Source organism: Cajanus cajan, chromosome 9 (genome assembly GCF_000230855.2).
Source record: "Cajanus cajan strain Asha chromosome 9, NIPB_CcT2T_4, whole genome shotgun sequence".
NCBI classification, from domain to species: Eukaryota; Viridiplantae; Streptophyta; class Magnoliopsida; order Fabales; family Fabaceae; genus Cajanus; species Cajanus cajan.
This window is the reverse complement of record NC_138525.1, coordinates 10,999,457-11,021,763: the sequence shown is the minus strand read 5'-3', so window position 1 is coordinate 11,021,763 and position 22,307 is coordinate 10,999,457. Positions and strand designations below refer to the sequence as shown.

General features: G+C 30.0%; 1 protein-coding gene across 5 annotated transcripts; it reads left to right on the top strand.

Annotated features, from left to right (window-relative positions):
• The first annotated feature begins 15,467 nt into the window (after nt 1-15,467).
• On the top strand, nt 15,468-22,062 carry LOC109816186 (cyclic nucleotide-gated ion channel 1). 5 transcript variants are annotated; one of them, XM_020381085.3, is made up of 8 exons: nt 15,468-15,623; nt 16,217-16,335; nt 16,610-17,180; nt 17,291-17,503; nt 18,899-19,191; nt 19,755-19,866; nt 20,596-20,832; nt 21,231-22,062. In XM_020381085.3, exons 2-8 carry the CDS (start codon nt 16,301-16,303, stop codon nt 21,927-21,929), a joined length of 2,160 nt encoding a protein of 719 aa, XP_020236674.1. In that variant the 5' UTR covers nt 15,468-15,623; nt 16,217-16,300; the 3' UTR covers nt 21,930-22,062. The 5 variants fall into 5 exon arrangements, with proteins under 5 accessions (XP_020236674.1, XP_082919486.1, XP_020236693.1 ...); XM_083063360.1 differs by having other exon boundaries at nt 15,474-15,663; XM_020381104.3 differs by lacking the exon at nt 15,468-15,623 and adding an exon at nt 15,662-15,772.
• Nucleotides 22,063-22,307: the final 245 nt, after the last annotated feature.

Here is a 22,307-nt window from a genome sequence, read left to right as displayed (position 1 = left end):
AAAGCAAGAAAGAAAAAGACATGAATAAAAAAAATTACAAATAAATGCAATGAAGTAAAAAAAAAAGTTGTGGTATATATAAAATGGGAAACAAAAGGGAAGAAAATAGGGTTGCCTTTATGCTTATTTAGCTTATTCATCATTACTCACGTTTTCTCTTTGGATTTATTACCTAAAATCCTATCTCGTATCTTACTTTTACCTTGGCCACATTTCAAGCTTCATAAGTCCTGCTAATCTTTAGTTGCATGTGTTTTAAGTAGTTGAAATTAAAAGGCTAGTCAAAGTTTAGTAGTGCTAGTTTGCATGAGGTACTTATATGTAAATACAAACATGAACACATGAATGTTAAAAGTGTAAACATTATCTTGAGAGGGTTCTATCATTTTTGGATCATATTCTAATTTAACTTGACATCTTACTTGTTTTAAATGTCATAAATGTGTTCATAAATTGTTTGTAAATTTGGTGTTTGAAATGTTTATAGTCTTTCTATTTCTATACATTTGTAGATCATTGAAAAGTGTTAGAGTTTTGTTCATACTTAGATTTTTAGTATTGGGCTAATAATTGAGTTTTTCCCTAAAGTACAAAAGTTTTAGTGTGGGGGGTATTACACACTACAATTCCTTACCTTTTATACCCTAAGCATCATTGATCAGATAAGATATGACCATTTGGTGAAATACATTAAATAATTGATTTAAGTACTCCATCAAACACATTTATACACAAGGAAGAAAGATGAAGGAAGACGAAGAAAGCCCACAAGACAAACATAAGGGATTTGCAATAGTCACCTTCCAAAGCTAAATATATAAGAAGCTTGAATGAACTAAGAAAGAAAGAATAAGAATGCATATGCTTATTCTTTATTCTTATACTTTCTATAAAAGCATACTTTGTACTTAATTGTTTATCACATCTTGTGTGTAAGATGATTCTTGGTTAGTTTACCTAACTTAAACTTTGTATTTTATCTTGAAGCCTAAAGAGGTTTTATTTTTAAAGAGTACTTGGTGCATAAAGCCTAGAGAGGCTTTCTTAATTAAAAAAATACTTAGATAGTTTGCTTGAAAAGGCAAGTCAAATAACACTTGGGTTGGTCCAACAATGGCTTGTGAAAGAATACTTTGTATCTTTTAGAAAGATACAAGAACTTGATTAGTTGATCAAGAATTGGACGTAGTCTTAGTGGTTGAGACGAACCAATATAAATCCTTTGTGTTCATTGTTTCATCCACACCCTCTAGTCAACATGTTTAATTCACGACTTTTGAATATGTGTTGATGTTTTTGATAAACACCATTCAACTCCAATTCTTGTATATGTCAATACTTTTATAGTATTTCTTTTACACTTGTGTGTAAGTAATCTCGAGTGGTGATAATTGTAACATCCTATTTTTTTATCTATATAATTTATTTAAATTATTATATATTATATGAAATAAATAATATGTGAGTTTATTGTGAATGAAATATATGTAATGTTATTTAACAAATGTTTTTTGAATTTAGTAACAAGCATTTTATTGTTAAATTTGACTGTTTCCCAAACAACATTGTGAACAAGTGATAAAATATGAGAAATTAAGTTGAAGAAAACTTAACTAATTTGTAACCTAAATGATAATTTATTGAGTGTAGATTAAGAATATAATAGTTAAGGAAGAAAATCTCTGAATTATAATTTATAAAAAAAAAATTCAAGAATTCAAGTTAGGAAATTTATTTAGTTAAAAAAAATAAGTTAGAAAATTATGGAAAAATGTTCAATAGGATCTAAAGAATTTTATCATAATTATAGTATGCTTAGAATAATTAATAAAAATTTCCATCTAGAATAAACTAAAATACAAATCTCAACCAATCAAATTATGACACATATGCAAATTTTAATTAATTAAATTAATATTAATTAGCATAATTAAGAGATGATCAAGAGACCAAATTATATGTCATTGATGGTGAAGATTTTAATGATGATATTAGTTTCTCAAAATTATAATTAATTTGTTAGATACTTTAATAATTCTATAATATTCTAAAAAGTTCTATAAAACTCTCCATAGTAGATACCTAATCACCAAATGATTAAATGGGTTGAAAGCTTAATAATTTAGATACTTAAATAACTCCATAAATATCTATAAAATTCTACAAATTAAAATGGAAATCTATAATAGATTGGAAGCTTAACCATTAAGATATTTAAATAATACTACAAAATAATAGCATGTTCTACAAAATTCTACAAAAAAACAAAGGACACATAATCACCATGTGATTAAAATGTGATGGAGAACCCTCCTTGAGGATGCATGTAGGTCCCATTACTAGGTTCATGGCTAGGAGAGTGGAAGAAGATGAAGGAGAGGCTACCTTAGCTAGAGTTATGCTCATGGTGACCATTGAGTATTAATTCTCTCCTAGGTCTATAGTAGATTAGGGTTTACTGATTTATTTTGTATTTCATATTTTATCCTTGTATTTTGGGGTATCCTAGATGATAGGATTTTATTTTATTTTTTTTATAGCTAGGGTATTATATTAGGGTTTGAGAGATAGGCCTAGACGTGTTCTTAGTGTTTATTAGAGTTAATTTTGGGCTTGGTGAAGCTTAGGCCCAAAAGGAGGGCACCTAGGTTGCATAATCTTATTATGCGCCAAGAATTAGCTTAGCCAAACCAAAGATTCCATCCTTGGCCACCAAGTAGGCATGATATTTAGGGTTGCATATGGGTTGCATTTGTGATGCATTTCCTTCCCATTTAGCATGGAAATGCACACATTTATAGACCTAGTCGCAACCCTCATCATTGGTCAATGACCTCATATCCTAATCTATAAATACCTTAGACCATGCTTCATGTATTCACTTTGGAGTATAAGTATATTGAGTGAGCCTTAGTGCATTGATCTCTTTCCATAGTCACTTGGTATATTCTGCCATTTCCCTATTTCTCTTTACCTTGAGTGAGTGGCCTTCATCCACCATGAAGCAAGCCAAACCCTAGAGTACATCTCAAGCATTTCATCAAACACCTTATCTCCATAACCATTTTCAGCCAACATCCTTATCCAAGTGTTAGAAGACTTGAAGAATCATGATCCTTGGAGAAATGGAGGTCTTCCATTGGTAGTTCTCATCCATCAATGATTGAAGGTCCTATCAAAATGAATTGAAAACTTAACCATTAAGATAACTAAATAACTCTACAAAAATCTAGAAAGTAGACACCTCATTACCATGTGATTAAATAGATTGGAAGCTTAAGCATTAAGATACTTCAATAATTCAAAAAAATAATTCTATAAAGTCCTATAAATATCTACAACATGGACACCTAATCACCATGTGATTAAAATATCTTAAGAAATATCTACAAATCTAGAAGAATTGAGAATGAAGGTGGAGATTAGTATAAATAGGAGAAACCACACCAAAAAGCTCACCAACAATCCTTAACAACAAGACATAAACCAAGTAAAAAAACCCAAAAATAATCCATCTTTACCACAATAAGGGAAGAAAACAAGGAGTAAACAACTAAAATTTAAGGAAGAGAGGAAGAAGATAGGAGAAAGAAAAAGAAGTAGGAAAATAAGAAATCAAGAAAATTAAGAGAAAACTAGCAAGGTTGGAGAAATAGGTATGGGTTAGATGTTTAATTTTATTCATGTCTATATAGTTGTAGAGTAAGTCTTGATCATTACTTATAAGTTTTGTCATGGAACTTTAGGTTAGTTGATATGGTTTTTGATTGTACTTATTGATAAATTTGATGTTTTAAGGTTAAATCTTTAAGTGATTGATTGTTTATGATTGGAAGTTGTTATTGAAATTGTTTGAGTTGTATTTGAAAAGTTTGATTGATAATGATTTTTGAAGTGATAGATTAATAATAATGCATGTTCCATATTGCATAATGTGATTTTTGAGTCAAAAGATTTTTGGGGGGAAAAGAAAAGTTATATATATATGAGAAATGACTTTTATATCAAGGATAGTTGATAGAAAAATAATGAGTTTTGAAAATGATGTTTTTTCTTGAAATTATTTTCTTTACGTTTACTATTTGAGACATTGATGACAAGAGATTGATTGTGATAATGGATACTATCAACGACAATTGGTAGTACGAGATGGAAATAAAAAATATAGATTGAGAGAGAGCTTGATATGGTTATGAAAGTTTGACTGAAGTATTTGTTTTATGCTACCAATGTCAAAAGATAGTAAATGGGGTTTGAGTAGAATGGATAAGACAAGACCTCTAGTTTAGGGGATAAACCTTTGGGCAAGGGAGTGTTTGAGCATGGGCAATCCCACAAATGACCAATCTTTGTTTGATTTTGTGTCGTGGTAGCTTGTTGAATGCATTAACACTGATTACTGTCTACTTGTTTGTATTTAGTGACACATTGTCAAATCATTGGACAGAGTGATGTTAAGTTCTAACTTTACTAAGCATTTAAAAGGAAAAATCTTCATGGAGTATTGAGTCAAAATGATTTTGAGTTAAAATTTGCATCTCATAAGCATATTGCATTATTTGGACTGTTATTGGTTAAATACCTAATTAAGTTATGTGTATTAATAATTTTATGAACCTTTTTATGTGGTTGTATGATTTGTTTGTGTGAGATTTGGATGAAATTAAATGTCTAACCCTATAAATATTTTTAAATACAAATACTAGGGATCTCATGATGTAGAAAAATCAGAAGTGCAATTAGAGGTTCAGATGCATAAATCCAAAGCATTGGATTGAGATTTATTTTATTAAGTTATGGTATTTGTATAAGAAAAAGTTGTTTGTAATATTTAGTGACTTTTATATAATAAAACTTTATCTAGATAATTAAATATTAACATATCACATGTCTTATCATATCATTTCATTGTCAACTAATCTCAATATAACAATTAACAATTCAAATATATCAATTAAATATTAACAGTCAATTGCATAAGGAATCACATCACTACAACTCATACATAGCTCATAATCATATCTATAGCATACTCATATACCACAACTAGTTATCAATATTAATTGATACAATGATTACACCTGTTTGCAGTTTAAACATAATAATTACATAATATCATTTGATACATCTCAAGACAAAATCATCATGAAATCGTCGAATCATATGTTAATACCTTGACCATAGTCACCAAGTATTCAAATCAATTGCTTAACTAGTTTAACAACCTTATCAATATTACACATTAAGTCCTTAGACATTGTTACCATCAAAACAACTCATGTCATTAACAATCAAATTACATCATAAATTATTAATAAATGTTTTCTATCATAATTCATCATTCCTAAACATTGATATAAGTACCTCAAACTATTCATAAGATTAAACATTTAAAGGGTAAAACTATTCATTATCCCCACTTACAAACTACATTTTCACAACTTAATCTTTTAAAACATCGTGTGATCCAAACACCTATATAGAGCTATATATATGATATCAAGTTGACATTAATTTTATTATGAATCTAAGACAATTATCTCCAACTTTTATGTTGATCTTGAGAGCTAATTATGTCATATACTATTTTTAAAAAAATACAAAACCACAATATTTCAACCTAAATCTTACAATCTAACCTTTGTTCACTAATTTGACAATAACTCAAGTTCTAGACCTCTTTTTTAAGTAATTATAATGGAATTTAAAATTTATCATCAAAGAATACAACTTTCATGAAGATTACAAAACCTAATTTTGCCATTTAGGTCTACTTAAAAGGCTTACAACACACGCACGTTATATTTTGTGCATAGAATATGAGGTTTATCTTTTAAATCACATAAATTGGTCATTCGTTAATATTTTTTTATGTGATTCTTGAATCTAAAATTTAGCTCCAAATGTGTACTTTCTAATCCAACAATCGAAACTCAATTTCATTAATCACACAGAGAAATCACATAAATATCAAGATATATTTATAACAAAATTTTCAAAACCAAACACAACTCACATCCAAACTCTCTTCTCTTAATATAATCGGTAAAAACATAGACTAAAGTCTAATATTACTCCATTATATCACCAATTACTCAAATTCAATCTCAATTTCACATAATTACATAATAATAACATCTCCTCATATAATTATCCAAATGCATTCCCTTAAGGTTCCCACAGCCAACTCAAATCATATCGAGATGGCTCATCACACCAAATTAACTATTAACAATTACAATTAACATCAATAGGGGAGTTTAAGAGTCATGGAACAAACAACAAATCACTAACAAAAAGCAATAGAGTTCCCCCCTTCATACAACGCATACAAACATGTAGATGTTTGGGGTCAACCTCACTACCTAACAATTATTCCACACTCTAAAATGATATTACTCACTCCCCCTTAGCTCGATCAACATTTGATGAAGGACGTGGATCTCCAGGGTGTTCTCCTATGAGTTTTGTTCTCCTTCTCATTCTATAGAGCATATGTGTAATGTGTAAAATGATAAACTTAAAAATAAAGAACTGTCGTAACCCCCTTTTTAAAAATTTAACCCACACTTAGCCCTTTTAAAAAATACTTTAACCATAGTTCTATTTTCCTTTTTCTCAAATATTAAAACTTATAAATAAATAACATATCAAATAAATATATTTTCCTCAACCCAAATAATTATAACAAAATACAATAATTAATAATTAATAAATATATAATATATAAAATAAATATTTTTCTTCCAACATAATTATAATTAAAAAATATAAAGAATTAAAATAAACACATATTTTTCTCCAAATACTTATTATAAAAAAATATCATGAAAACACATATTTCTCTAATAAATATTATACAAAATAATTTTCATAAATATTTATTATTTAGCTAAAATACTCATAATTATTAAAAGTCTCTAAAATATTTTATAAAATATATTTAATTAATTAAAATAATTACAAGAAAATAAACCCAATAAATATAAAAATAAATAATAATTAAACTATTATATTAGTAGAAAATTTGAGATGTTACATTTCAGATCCATGGAAACAAATGAAGGAAGCTAGGAGTTGCATGGAAAAATCATCAACCATTCTCTGATGAAATTCTTTTAGATTGTTACAGTAGAAACCTGAGAGTATTTTATAAATAAAATAATTAATACCATATTTAATAAATATTTATTAAGTATTATAAATATATATATTTACTTAATAGATATAATATTTAATAATATAATTAATGTTAATTAAATATTATATTTAATAAAAGTATAATTAATGCTATATAACAAATTTTTTGTTTTTTTAACTAAAATTTAAGTACGTAATATCCACGGTTGGAAGTAATTACTAATATCAAAGACCATGAATGTACATAATAAATTTTTAATCTTTTGTTCAAAAATATCTTTTATAAACCTATTTTAAATTATAATAAAAATATAAAATATATGAATTTATATGTTTACATATTAAGTTTTAAATGAAGAGAGAGAAAATATTTAGGTATTAAATACGTAATAATTAATTTTTGCTTCAATATTTTTTAGTGCACACTTTTTGTTTTATATATAAAAGAGGATTCACTTATTTTAAGAGTAAGTTTTGATAGACTTGTTTCACTCAATAACAACTAATGTTTTACATTAAATTTTAATGATCTAGTTGTTTAATTAAAAGTTCTTAACATATAGGCGAGGTCTATAAATTTTTAAAAATTTGAAAATTATGTGGTACTTCGTTATATAAGTTTAAAATCAATGTATAAAATATTTTTATGATTATTCATTAATTTGAACTATTGAACCAATGTGTCAAATAGTTTTCAATTTTTTTAAAGTTTGTAAACTTTATCTATGCATTAAGAACTTTTAATTTAATAGTTAGATCGCTAAAAATTGATGTAAAATATAAATTATTGAATAGAATAATTCTACCAATACCTATATATGAGAGGAGAGATCCGTTTACTCTGATAGTAACTCTTCTTAGACTTACTCCGAGTTCTACATCAAATTTCAACGATCTAATTATTAAATTTAAAATTTTTAATGCATAGATGAAGTGTACAAATTTTTAAAAATTTTGAAAACCATTTAAACTTCGTTTCATTAATTCAAATTGACGGATAATCATAGAAACATTTTATACGCTAATTTGAATTAATGAAACAATGTATCAAATAATTTTCAATTTTTTTTTAAATTTGCAAACTTGATCTATGCATTAAGAATTTTAAATTCAACGGTTGAATCGTTGAAATTTGATATATAACATAAGTTATTGAACAAAGAAAGTTTAGGTAGACTTACTTTTGGAGTAAGTCAATCTCTCTTTCTTTCTCTCTCTCTATATATTTGTGGGTGAATTCTCTGACGGACCACTTTCACAAGTGGTCCATGGGTGCATAATCAATTTTCACCCTTAGATTTATCTAAACTAGTACACCATAATACACCTTACCACACTGGATCTAAATTTTTGATTTTTTTACTATTTTTTTTTTAAATTACCCAAAAAAAAAAACACGTGGCAACAGACGCAGCTGCTACACTCGGAACGGGCCGTTCTGAAATCAGAACGGCCCGTTCCAAATGAACAAATAACACATAAATATTGGACCAGAACGGGTCGTTCCAGATGACAAAAAAACACATGACGAATGGAACGGAACGGCCCGTTCCAATATCAGAACGGCCCGTTCCGAATTCAAAAATGACACATCAATAATTAAATCAGAACGGGCCGTTCTGAAAATGGAACGGCCCGTTCTAACTACAAATTTGTCACACGAATTTTTTAAAGCAAAATAATATATTTTTTTCCATTCTACTAAATTACATCTACACCCTAAACCCTAAACCCAAAAAATCTTATACTAAGGTCCATAATACAAGACAAAACAATATAAACTCTTGTACTACCAAATATATAAGAAAAGTGGTCATCCACTAAGGCTCATAATACAAGACCAAACATTATAAACTCCTATACTACCAAATATATGAGAAAGGTGGTCATCAATGTAAAGTCCAAGTAAAGAGAACCTTAGGCCCACCAAACTCATTGGGCTCACTAAGCTCAGAAGTAAACAAAAGTCCAAAGGCCCACAAAGCCCAAAACTAGGTCCAATAAGCTTAAAACCCAAAAAGTCTTATACTAAGGCCCATAATACAAGACCAAACATTATAAACTCCAATACTACCAAATATATGAGAAAGGTGGTCATCCATGTAAAGACCAAGTAAAGAGAACCTTAGGCCCACCAAACTCATTGGGCTCACTAAGCTCAAAAGCAGTCAAAAGCTCAAAGGCCCATGAAGCCCAAAACTAGGCCCAATAAGCTTAAAACCCAAAAAGTCTAATACTAAGGCTCATAATACAAGACCAAACATTATAAACTCCTATACTACCAAATATATGAGAAAGGTGGTCATCCATGTAAAGCCCAAGTAAAGAGAACCTTAGGCCCACCAAACTCATTGGGCTCACTAAGCTCAAAAGTAAACAAAAGCCCAAAGGCCCATAAAGCCCAAAACTAGGCCCAATAAGCTTAAAACCCAAAAAGTCTAATACTAAGGCTCATAATACAAGACCAAACATTATAAACTCCTATACTACCAAATATATGAGAAAGGTGGTCATCTATGTAAAGCCCAAGTAAAGAGAACCTTAGGCCCATCAAACCCATTGGGCTCATTAAGCTCAAAAGCAATCAAAAGTCCAAAGGCCCATGAAGCCCAAAACTAGGCCCAATAAGCTTAAAATCCAAAAAGTCTTATACTAAGGCCCATAATACAAGACCAAACAATATAAACTCTTATACTACCAAATATATGAGAAAGGTGGTCATCTATGTAAAGCCCAAGTAAAGAGAACCTTAGGCCCACCAAACCCATTGGGCTCACTAAGCTCAAAAGCAATCAAAAGTCCAAAGGCCCATGAAGCCCAAAACTAGGCCCAATAAGCATAAAACCCAAAAAGTCTTATACTAAGGCCCATAATACAAGACCAAACAATATAAACTCCTATACTGCCAAATATATGAGAAAGGTGGTCATCTATGTAAAGCCCAAGTAAAGAGAACTTTAGGCCCACCAAACCCATTGGGCTCACTAATCTCAAAAGCAATCAAAAGTCCAAAGGCCCATGAAGCCCAAAACTAGGCCCAATAAGCATAAAACCCAAAAAATCTTATACTAAGGCCCATAATACAAGACCAAAACAAAAGTCCAAAGGTCCATGAAGTACAAAACTAGGTTAGTGAGCCCAATGGGTTTGGTGGGCCAAAGGTTCTCTTTACTTGGGTTTTACATAGATGACCACCTTTCTCATATATTTGGCAGTATAGGAGTTTATATTGTTTGGTCTTGTATTATGGGCCTTAGTATAAGACTTTTTGGGTTTTATGCTTATTGGGCCTAGTTTTGGGCTTCATGGGCCTTTGGACTTTTGATTGCTTTTGAGCTTAGTGAGCCCAATGGGTTTGGTGGGCCTAAGGTTCTCTTTACTTGGGCTTTACATAGATGACCACCTTTCTCATATATTTGGTAGTATAGGAGTTTATATTGTTTGGTCTTGTATTATGGGCCTTAGTATAAGACTTTTTGGGTTTTAAGCTTATTGGGCCTAGTTTTGGGCTTCATGGGCCTTTGGACTTTTAATTGCTTTTGAGCTTAGTGAGCCCAATGGGTTTGATGGGCCTAAAGTTCTCTTTACTTGGATTTTACATAGATGACCACATTTCTCATATATTTGGTAGTATAGGAGTTTATATTGTTTGGTCTTGTATAGTATATGACTTTTTGGGTTTTAAGCTTATTGGACCTAGTTTTGGGCTTCATGGGCCTTTGAGCTTTTGACTGCTTCTGAGCTTAGTGAGCCCAATGAGTTTGATGGGCCTAAGGTTCTCTTTACTTGGTCTTTAGTATAGGAGTTTATATTGTTTGGTCTTGTATTATGGACCTAAGTATAAGACTTTTTAGGTTTTAAGCTTGTTGGGCCTAGCTTTGGGCTTCATGGGCCTTTAGACTTTTGATTGCTTTTGAGCTTAGTGAGCCTAATGGGTTTGATGGACATAAGGTTCTCTTTACTTGGACTTTACATAGATGACCACCTTTCTCATATATTTGGTAATATAAGAGTTTATATTGTTTGGTCTTGTATTATGGGCCTTAGTATAAGACTTTTTGGGTTTTAAGTTTATTAGACCTAGTTTTGGCCTTTATTCATAAGATGTTTGATGTCATTGAGGAAGGGGCTTCATATCTCGCTCAATTGAAAAACTATACTTAAATTTTAAATGTGATTTAGTAGAATGAAAAAAAAAAACAAATATGTAGCCAGAACGGGCCGTTCCGAATTCAGAACGGCCCGTTCTGGTTTAAGTAATCATATGTTATTTTTAAATCTGGAACGGGCCGTTCTGAAATCAGAACGGCCCGTTCTGGTGTAGTTTATCACGTGTTTTTTTTCTTCTAGAACGGCCCGTTCTGTTGCATTATTCCTGTGTTATTTTTTCATCTAGAACGGGCCGTTCTGGTTTCAGAACGGCCCGTTCTGAAAGTGACAGCTGCTGCATCCTCGTAATACGTGTTTTTTTTTAGGTAATTTAAAAAAAAAAAATTTCAATAAAAAATTCAGAAATTTTATCCAGTGTGGGAAGGTGTACAATATATTTTCTCACTAAATCACAATCTCAACCATTCATTCTTTTTAATATTATATCTATGGTGATTTTAGATGCACCACCCATGGACCACTTGTCTCTCTGGACTATCAGAGACATCACCATATTTGTGTGTGTATATGCATATATATATATATATATACACACACATAGAAGATTCGTTGATACCATGTCTAAGTATAAAAATTTACACCATATCTTATACATTCAACAACTTTTTATATAACACAAATTTAATCAATTCAATCGTTGAATTATGTAATACTATATGTACATAATAAATTTAAAATTTTCTATTTAAAAATATCCTTTATAAACTTATTTTAAGCTATAATAAAATATCAAGTATATGAATTTATATGTTTACATATTGTTTTATGTGAAGAGAGATAAAATGTTTCAATATTATGTAGTAATTCATTTTTGCTTCAATTTTTTTTGTGCATACTTTTTGCTTTATGTATAGAAAAGGGATTCACTTATTCTCAGAGTAAGTTTTAATAGACTTATTATGCTTAATAACTCATATTTTATAGTAACTTTTAATGATCCAATTATTTAATTAAAAGTTCTTAAACATATAAGTGAGGTCTACAATTTTTAAAAATTTGAAAATCATATCATACTTCATTATATATTTCAAATAAACATATAAGTTACTTTTATAATTATTTGTCAATTTGAACTTATGAAACATTGTAGTAAATAATTTTCAATTTTTTCACAATTTATAAACTTAATCTATGTATTAAAAACTTTTAATTTAATACTTGGATACTTAGATCATTAAAATTTGATATAAAATATGAGTTATTGAATGCAATATTCTATCAAGATCTACTCTTGGAGTAAGCGAACCTCATGTGTGTGTATATATATATATATACACACACACATGGAGAGAGAAAAGATTCATTGATATCATGTGTAAATATAAAAAAGTTACACCAAATCTTATACATTTAACAACTTTATGTATAATGCAAATTTAACCAATCCAACCGTTTAATTATATAAAATTATATGCACTTAATAAGTTTTAAATTTTTCTGTTTAAAAATATCTTTTATAAACTTATTTTTAAACTATAATAAAATATCAAATATATGAATTTATATGTTTAGATATTAAGATTTATATGAAGAGAGATAAAATGTTTAGGTATTAAATACATAATAATTAACTTTTGCTTCAAATTTTTTGTGTGCTTTATATATAGGGGAGGGACTCACTTACTTTAAAAGTAAATTTTGATAAACTTATTCTATTCAATAACTCATGTGTTACATTAAATTTTAATGATTCAATCGTTAAATTGAAATTTCTTAACGTATAGGTGAGGTTCACAAAGTTTTTAAAAATTTGAAAATTATGTAATACTTCATTATATAAATTTAAAATAAATTTATAAAATATTTTTATGATTATTCGTCAATTTGAATTAATAAAATAATGTATCAAATAATTTTCAATTTTCTTAAAAGTTTGTAGATTTAATCTATGCATTAGAAACTTTTAATTTAATAATTAGATCATTAAAATTTGATATAAAATATTAATTATTAAATAAAATAAGTCTACTGACTCTTAAAGTAAGTAGACCCCCCACATATACTAGTACAAACCTCCTCTTACACACACATACACAAAGATATGATTCGTTGACATCATGCGTAAGTATAAAAACTTACACCAAATCTTATACCTTGAATAATTTTTTGTATAATACAAATTTAACCTCAAGATCATGTATATATCAATATTCACATTATTCCAATATTATTCATTATTTCATCATTTTATTTTATTTTAACATATAAAATAACATTTAAAATATGTGTAAATATCAAGTTTTGTATAACATAATAAAAAAATTTAAATCATGTGAAATTTGATACATACACACACACACACACACACACACACACATATATATATATATATATATATATATATATATATATATATATATATATATATTATGAAAGATCAAAGTACTCCATTCAACAACTCATGGTATACGTTAATTTTGAATGATCTAATTGTTACATTAGAAATTTTTAATGTATAAACTAAATTTACAAATTTTTTTAAAATTAAAAATCATATGATATTTTATTATATAAATTCAAATCAATATATAAAATATTTTTATGATTATCTATTAATTTAAAATAATGAAACAAAATATCAAATTATATAAATAGATATTTTTAAATACATATATATAATAATATTTATGATAAATAATGTATATTGGAATAAAATATTATTTTTATTTATTTATAATTTATTATAAAATAGTGTAATTTAATTAAAAATAATTATGATAAATAAATATCAAATTATGTAAGAAGTTAAAAAAATTCTAAAACTTTTCTTGTCAAAAAAAAAATCTTTAAAAAACACTCACGAATAAGAAAGATGTTCATATTTAATATATAAAATATAAAATTGGCATATATTTTAAATAAATGCAATAAATTATAAAATAATTTTCAAATCTTATAAAAATTTGTAAATCTCTATATATAATGTCATGAAAATTTATTTCTTTAATGAACATTTATGAAATCTAATAATACTACTGTTGATATGCATGTCTTTTAATTAATTTGTTACAAATAATAATTATGATCGAATATCAATATAAATTTAGATGAAAATGTACAACTTCATAAAAAAAATATTAATAAAAAATCTATGTTGAAGGTGAAATTTAGTGGCTGCCTTCTCGATGGGTAAAAAAAATAATAAAACAAGCAAAATGTATGATTTTAGGGAAATTTTGTGACAGAATAAAGGTGAGATATTTAAAGAAACAATTTTAAAAATATATATTTTGTTAATATTATAAAGATGACAATTAAAATAAAATATTTTTATTAAAAGTCAATAAAATAAGGTAAAGAGAGTATTTTTCTGAGAGTGACGATAATATTAGTATGAAATATCTATCAGTTTTATTAATGATTAATCTTTAACGAAGAATTTAAATGATTATTTTTAGAGATCTCTTTTCTATTTTTTTTCTTCATAAAATAGTGTTTGTTTTAGTCTATGAACATGATCAACATAATGTTTCAAAATTGATAATTAAAAATTAATTTATATTTATAAAATATACCTTTCATTGACCAAATATTATTTTAATATAGAAAGAAATCGAACTTAGAAATACTAAATCGATCGTATTTGAAATAAAACATCTATAATATATAATATATATAAAGACAATAACCTAATTTAAGGTACACATATTTTAAATAATTTTATCTTTAAAATTTTAAATAATAAAAGATAATATTAAAAATTAATTACTCTTATAAATATCTAAGTGTAATATCAATTAATTTAACAAATGTTAATAATTTTTAAACATTTTTATTATATAAAATATTAAAATAAAAAATATTTCAATTTAATTAATATAAATAAAAAAATATGTTAAGAAGAAAATATTTTCTTTATATACTCATCATTACTTCTGATTATGAATATTTCATAATAATACCTAGATTAAAAAAAAAGTGTTTAATGTATGTTTGTAAAACTATATTTTACTTTGTTCCGGTGGATGGAAGAACCCTGCCCAGTGAATTGGTTTTGGAAAATGTGGTAGAGGTACGACCCCTGTTGTCAACGGACTTGACCGCCCATACGCACAAATTCAACGCAGACAAAATTAACGTATTTATTAATGTGTAAACTTTGAACCTCAGTGGGACCCACCACTCACATGAATTTTCTTGTCTCATCGTCCTCGTTCACACGCCAAACACACTTCCCTTCCTCCCATTTCCCTCTAACCCCCCCCAACTTTCCTCAAATTTTAACTTTTGAATGCAAAACCAACCCACTTGGCGTAGTAACCGTCACTTCCATACCCTTTTCCACGAACCTTCCTATCTTCTTCCTTCCAAAGGTTCTCTTTTTCTTCTCTCTTTCTCTCTTCATTTTCCATGGTAAACTAGAGTTTTTCATGTTCCTCCTTTCTCCGCTTTTTTCTTTCCTTTTCAGTTTGACTTTTTTTTTGCTTCTTCACTGCTCCGTATACTAAACAAGTTCATTAGGGTAATAGAGTTAGACTAGTATGCAAGTGATCTCAAGTTCTTTTACATGTAAAAAAAATGCTCCTGATTTTGTTTCATTGCTTATGTGTCATTACTTTTTTTTTTTTTCTACTTTACCACTGTTTGGTTGGAATCTGGGAGTTTAATCAATATTTTAGTTAATTTAATTTCAATGAGTTTTGTTTTAAAAGGGCTTAATAAACAATAACAAAAGATTGGGTATTTGGATTTTAGTGGATTAATAGAATCTATCTGTTTTTGACTATACATATGGGGCACTCTCCAGAACTATATTTTTGGGTATCCCATTTTATATGTTTTAATGTTACAATGTTGAATTAATTTCACCGGTTTGTGTTTTTGGTATTGTTATGGTGGGGTTTCAGGTTTGTGCTTTGCTTGAGCAATGGAGTATCTGAAATTCAACGTCTCTTTTTTATTTCAGGATAAGGGAGTTGGTGCATGAAGGAGTTACTCTCTGAGATTTACGAGTCTGCTTTTTCTGCATTGTTTTTTGAAGTTGGCTGCAATGATGAGTACTACACAGCAAGAGAAGTTTGTTAGGTTGGTTTGATGATACGTGTCTTATTTACTTTCTCGGTGATTTTATGTTGCTGTCCATGGAAATTTTAGAAGCATTCTATTTTTTACTCTCAGCAAGTTTTTCATGCTTGCCGTTGAGGCTAAGAGCCAATATTTTAGTTACCACTTCTTTAAATCCAAGTGTTTCGTAATTTCCAAATTGTTACGTGTTAACCTTTTATTTATAAAGTTTTATTCCTTAATCAGTATTACTTGCGGAACCATTAGATAAGTTTAATATTTATATGATGTTCAGGTTTCAGGATTCGAATTCAGAGAAGGGTTCTGAGAGCAGTTATCCTGCAATTAAGATAACAACACAATCAGGGAGATTTAGAACTACAATGAGTTCAGTTTCTGAGAAGTTTCAACATGGATTAGAATCTGGTTCTGAGAGGATAAAGAGATTCAGAACATCATTCAAATCTTTTCCTTATAGTGGAGTTCTTTCTAGAAGCTTTAGTTCTAGAAAGAAAATCCTTGATCCACAGGGTCCGTTCCTTCAAAAGTGGAACAAGATTTTTGTATTATTATGTGTTATTGCAGTATCGCTGGATCCCTTGTTCTTTTATGTCCCGGTTATTGATGATGAGAAGAAATGTCTTTCACTGGACAGCAACATGGAGATTACAGCCACTGTTTTAAGATCTTTCTCAGATGCTTTTTATATTATCCACATGATTTTCCAATTTCATACTGGATTCATTGCTCCCTCTTCTCGTGTTTTTGGAAGAGGCGTTTTGGTTGAAGATTCTTGGGCAATTGCACAAAGGTATCTGTCGTCATATTTCTTAGTTGACATTCTTGCTGTTCTGCCCCTCCCACAGGTATGGATACTTTCATCTTGTGTATGTTCCTCTAATTGGTGTAGATTCAATTTTACTCATGGGATTTATTTGTAATCTTATTGACTCGAGGCTCGCTATGATATTGCTAGGTGGTGATTCTAGTTATCATTCCAAAGATGAGTGGCTTTAAATCACTTAATACAAAGAACCTGCTGAAATTTGTTGTTTTCTTCCAATATGTGCCTCGTCTATTGCGAATAATTCCATTATATAAGGAAGTTACACGGACCTCTGGTATTCTTACTGAAACTGCTTGGGCTGGAGCTGCATTTAATCTCTTTCTTTACATGCTTGCAAGTCATGTAAGTTTACACTATATACTTACTTTATATATTTATAGAAAATTATAGAAAATATTTTTCATAGTACTGCTTTTATTATTATAGGTATTTGTTTTTGTTATTTACTTTCTATTTCTGGGTTTACTAGTTCTTTTTTCTTTTTTTTCCTTCCAATCCATTATTGAAAATTATTACTTTGCAGCGTGATGGTGGCAGTTATATTCTTTCCATAACAATTTCGTTTTGTCTGATCCGTTATTAAAAGTTTTGGTAGTCCCAGATATATGTGCTCTTATGGTGGCTGTTCCACTTGTCACTTCTGTATACTATTACTATGCTAGTTTCATAACAGCGATGTAGAATATTATATGCAGATATTTGAAGATTGGAGAAGATAAGTCTAGGCTACGTTCTTATAGGAACAATCAGAAATGAAAATTGCAGAATAGAGTTTCAAAAGTGTCCTATACTTGGGAACAACCATTTCCATTCAATACCTTTATATACATTTCTTCCTATCTCACCAAACCTTCCCTCTCTTACATTTATTTCACTCTTTTCTATCAGAATCCTCTGTTGCCTGCTGCCTCATGTCTAGGTAATTACAAGATTTCTAACCTCTTCTGCTCCAGTGAATAATTCATGTTAACCCTACTACTCCAGAGTCCAGAGGCAGGGGCAATCCAATGTTTTATTTGATTTCCATTCCCTTGGGGTCGGAGAGGTGGGTATGTTGCTTTTCCATGGGAAAATTGGATGTTATCTTTTAATGTGGGTAGTAACTTCCCTTCCCTCTCACCCCACTCTTTCCTCTTACCATTTGAACTTTTAAAGATATTCTCACAAGTATTAAATTCTAATCAAACATGTTTATGAATTTACCTATAAATAACATTTTTGGTTTTTTAGAGGTTTCTAGTTGGGCTTTTTGCCCTTGTATTCTTAGAAAAAAAAATATTACATTTTTGGTCAGAGAAATCCCTGAAATGTCAAAATATTACCTTGGTAGAGATGCAACTTGAAAGGTTAACCACACTGGATCTGCTAATTTGCTTAACAATGGTTGGTAAGTTTCCTAGTTGTGTTTGAGAATGTGAATAAATTCTCGTGTCAAATTAGTTAAGTTTTGTGATCAGCACATTGTTTATGATCACTTACGTAACATATATACTTTAAAAGAACTCGTGCCTTTGCTGGACACATTTTGGGCACTTGTGTAGATGTGAATGTGCCGCACTATTTAAGTCTTTCCATGTATATTGTAGCTCACTTTGTTTTAGTTCCTAATATTGTATGTTTATATCTGACACATCAATGTTGCATTTTTTTTTAACAAAATTATAATAATAATAATGAAAGTTTGAAATGATGTTGTCAGTATATCTTTCTTATTGCTGAGTTAATTGTTTGTTTTAGGTTGTTGGTGCCTTTTGGTACTTGTTTTCCATAGAACGAGAAACCACATGTTGGCAAGAAGCATGTCGAAGTAATACACTGTGTAACAAGGCAGATATGTATTGTAATGATTATTGGGGTGGGTTGAGCAAAATTTCGACATTCCTGAATACTTCTTGCCCAATACAGAATGAAGATAAAAAGCTCTTTGATTTTGGAATATTTCTTGATGCCCTTCAATCCGGTGTTGTGCAGTCAAGAGATTTCCCACAAAAATTCTTTTACTGCTTTTGGTGGGGCCTAAAAAATTTAAGGTGCGCTTCATTGATTCTTTTTCATTAAGGGGTATGAATTTAGATTCGAAGGTAAATCATATTATGTTGCAATATGTTTATGATTGGCTGCTTTATGAGGTTTGGTGCATAATAAGAGTATTTTGTGAACTGTAGCTCTACGAGGATTCTTTATGTCTGCATGCTCATAGCATGTAAATGTTCATGATAGTTCCCTATTATAATGGATGTCTTGTTATTAGGGTTAAAAGTGGTTGGGCACAAATAGTATGTGTAGATAAATAGACAAAAATAAGTTATCTTGTCATGCTCATTTTCTATTGAGAAAGAATAGATCATCAAGTAAATTAAAGCATGTACATGTTAGACAATCTCATTTATTGCTGAAGACTGGAAATTGATTTTCACTTCAGTTTTTATCTGTTTAATGGCTCAATGAAAATGCTGGCTGGGGGGTGGGGCATTCTCAGCCACCATGAGTGTATATATCATTTACATTTTAAAGTTGAGAATATTATTACTAAAGTTATTATCTAATTCTGTAATTGTTCCTCAATTGGGGGAACCGGATGCTTTTATTGCAGTTCTCTTGGTCAGAACCTGGCAACAAGTACCTATGTTTGGGAAATCTGTTTTGCAGTTTTCATTGCTGTTTCTGGATTGGTATTATTTTCATTCCTCATTGGAAACATGCAGGTTTGTACCAAATATCTATAGAAATTCTCGTAATCATGCAATAGAGCTGTCAAGCACTATTTACTAATTTTGGATTTTGTAATACATTGATTGCCAGTGTTGAAATCTGTCCAAAATTTTCTATGGTAGGTTTTTTATTTTTTCACTATTCTTCTATAAGAGTCTGTAATTTATATCTTGCTAGTTGAATTACAGCATTATCATTGCGAGATTTCCTTGGAAATCAACTATCAAACTAATTTTTCTTATCCTTATTTTAATCATACCTAAATTTTTTGGTTCCCTTAGCATTATCTTCACATTTCTACTGTCCTTGTTAAGGTGATTCTGAAGTTAAAGAATTTATATATGTTGGAAAGCTACCTTAATTGTAGCCCCAAGGATGATGATTTAGTTTCACATCAACTTGATATATGACTTAATTAGAGCTTACTTATGAAGTTTGGACAATCCTCATTTTAGGGTTTAGGATTTAGGGATTAGTTAGACCCTAAGTCCAATTTCTAAGAATGGATGGTCATCTTTGTAACTTAAAATAAGTTATGGAAGATAGTGTATTGAGTTTAGTAGAGATAAATTAGTTTGATATGAGTATAAGGGAGCAGAGAAAGAGTTGCTAGAAGTTTTGATTTTCCATGCAAAACTCAATTTATTAATAGAAACCTGAGTCCTTCTGTTATGAGGTTATATTCTTCCTAGGTTTGACCAATTATACCTGTTTTGAAACAGACATATTTGCAGTCAACAACCACAAGATTGGAGGAGATGAGAGTTAAAAGGAGGGATGCAGAACAGTGGATGTCCCATCGATTGCTTCCTGACAGCTTACGTGAGCGAATCAGACGATATGAACAGTACAGATGGCAAGAAACCAGAGGCGTAGATGAAGACAATTTGATTAGTAATCTTCCCAAGGATTTAAGAAGGGACATTAAGCGTCATCTTTGTTTGGCTTTGCTGATGAGAGTAAAGTCCCCTTGCCCCCTTGATGGATTTATTTAAGCATGTCTATTTTTTGATTGTTGAGCATTTAATTAGTTTTGCCAAATATAACAAAAATGCTGCTTTAGAAAATTCAATCTCCTGGACTTCTGCTTTAGGTCATAGTGTAATACAAGTCCGGTGCTAAAGCATAAAGCAGCATGCAAATCTTTTCTTTGTTTGAACATGTGCTTTACGTTTGAACACTTATAAATGATGACGTTAATGTTTTAATCAGTACTTATTCTCTTCATTTTGGTAATGTATTGCTACTCTTATGTGCTTTCAATGACATTACTATTGGAAAAATCAAAAGCTGTAGTTGATTTCCAGTCTAATATTATCAATAACCAACCAAATATTTTCTCTTGTATGAACTTAAGGTGCCAATGTTTGAGAAAATGGATGATCAACTTCTGGATGCAATGTGTGACCGTCTCAAGCCAGTGCTCTACACAGAAGAAAGCTACATTGTACGGGAAGGAGATCCGGTCGATGAGATGCTCTTCATCATGCGTGGCAAGCTGCTGACGATGACCACTAATGGCGGAAGAACCGGCTTCTTCAACTCTGAGTACCTCAAGGCTGGTGACTTCTGTGGAGAGGAGCTTCTCACATGGGCCTTAGATCCTCATTCCTCATCCAACCTTCCCACCTCAACCAGGACTGTGCAAACCCTTTCAGAAGTGGAAGCCTTTGCCCTGAAAGCCGATGACTTGAAGTTCGTGGCGTCGCAGTTCCGGCGCCTCCACAGTAAACAGCTGCGGCACACTTTCAGGTTCTACTCGCAGCAATGGCGCACGTGGGCTGCATGTTTCATACAAGCAGCATGGCGACGCTATAGTAAAAAGAAGCTTGAAGAGTCTCTGGTTGAAGAGGAGAATAGGCTGCAAGATGCATTGGCCAAAGCAGGTGGTAGCTCACCAAGCCTTGGTGCAACAATATATGCTTCAAGGTTTGCTGCTAATGCACTTAGATTGTTACGTCGTAATGGAACAAAGAAGGGTAGGGTGCCTGAGAGATTACCACCCATGCTGCCTCAGAAGCCTGCAGAACCTGATTTTACTGCTGATGAGGAATAGAGGCTGTGACTGTGAGTGATGATTGGTAGAATTTTGAGGTGTATAATAATATGGCGTCCATTAATTCAGGCAAGTTGTATATATAATATCTTGTTATTGAACGCTTTTTAATATAGTTTTTGCTTTCTATTTATTCTTCCCTTTCTCCATTGTATTTGGTTGTTTTGAGTCATCGAGGCTCATGATTGGAGTCTAGAAATCGTATATATTCAGGAAGTTCTTTAATTGGGAAGCATGGAGATGATCAGAGAATCTACATTCATCATACTTATTTTAGTTGTTTTAAACTACTTTTTATGGGCCTCATCAAAACACCTTATCTTTTTGCTTATTTTGTACAACTTCAGCAACTTTTCTGTGATGGAATTTTAAAAAATT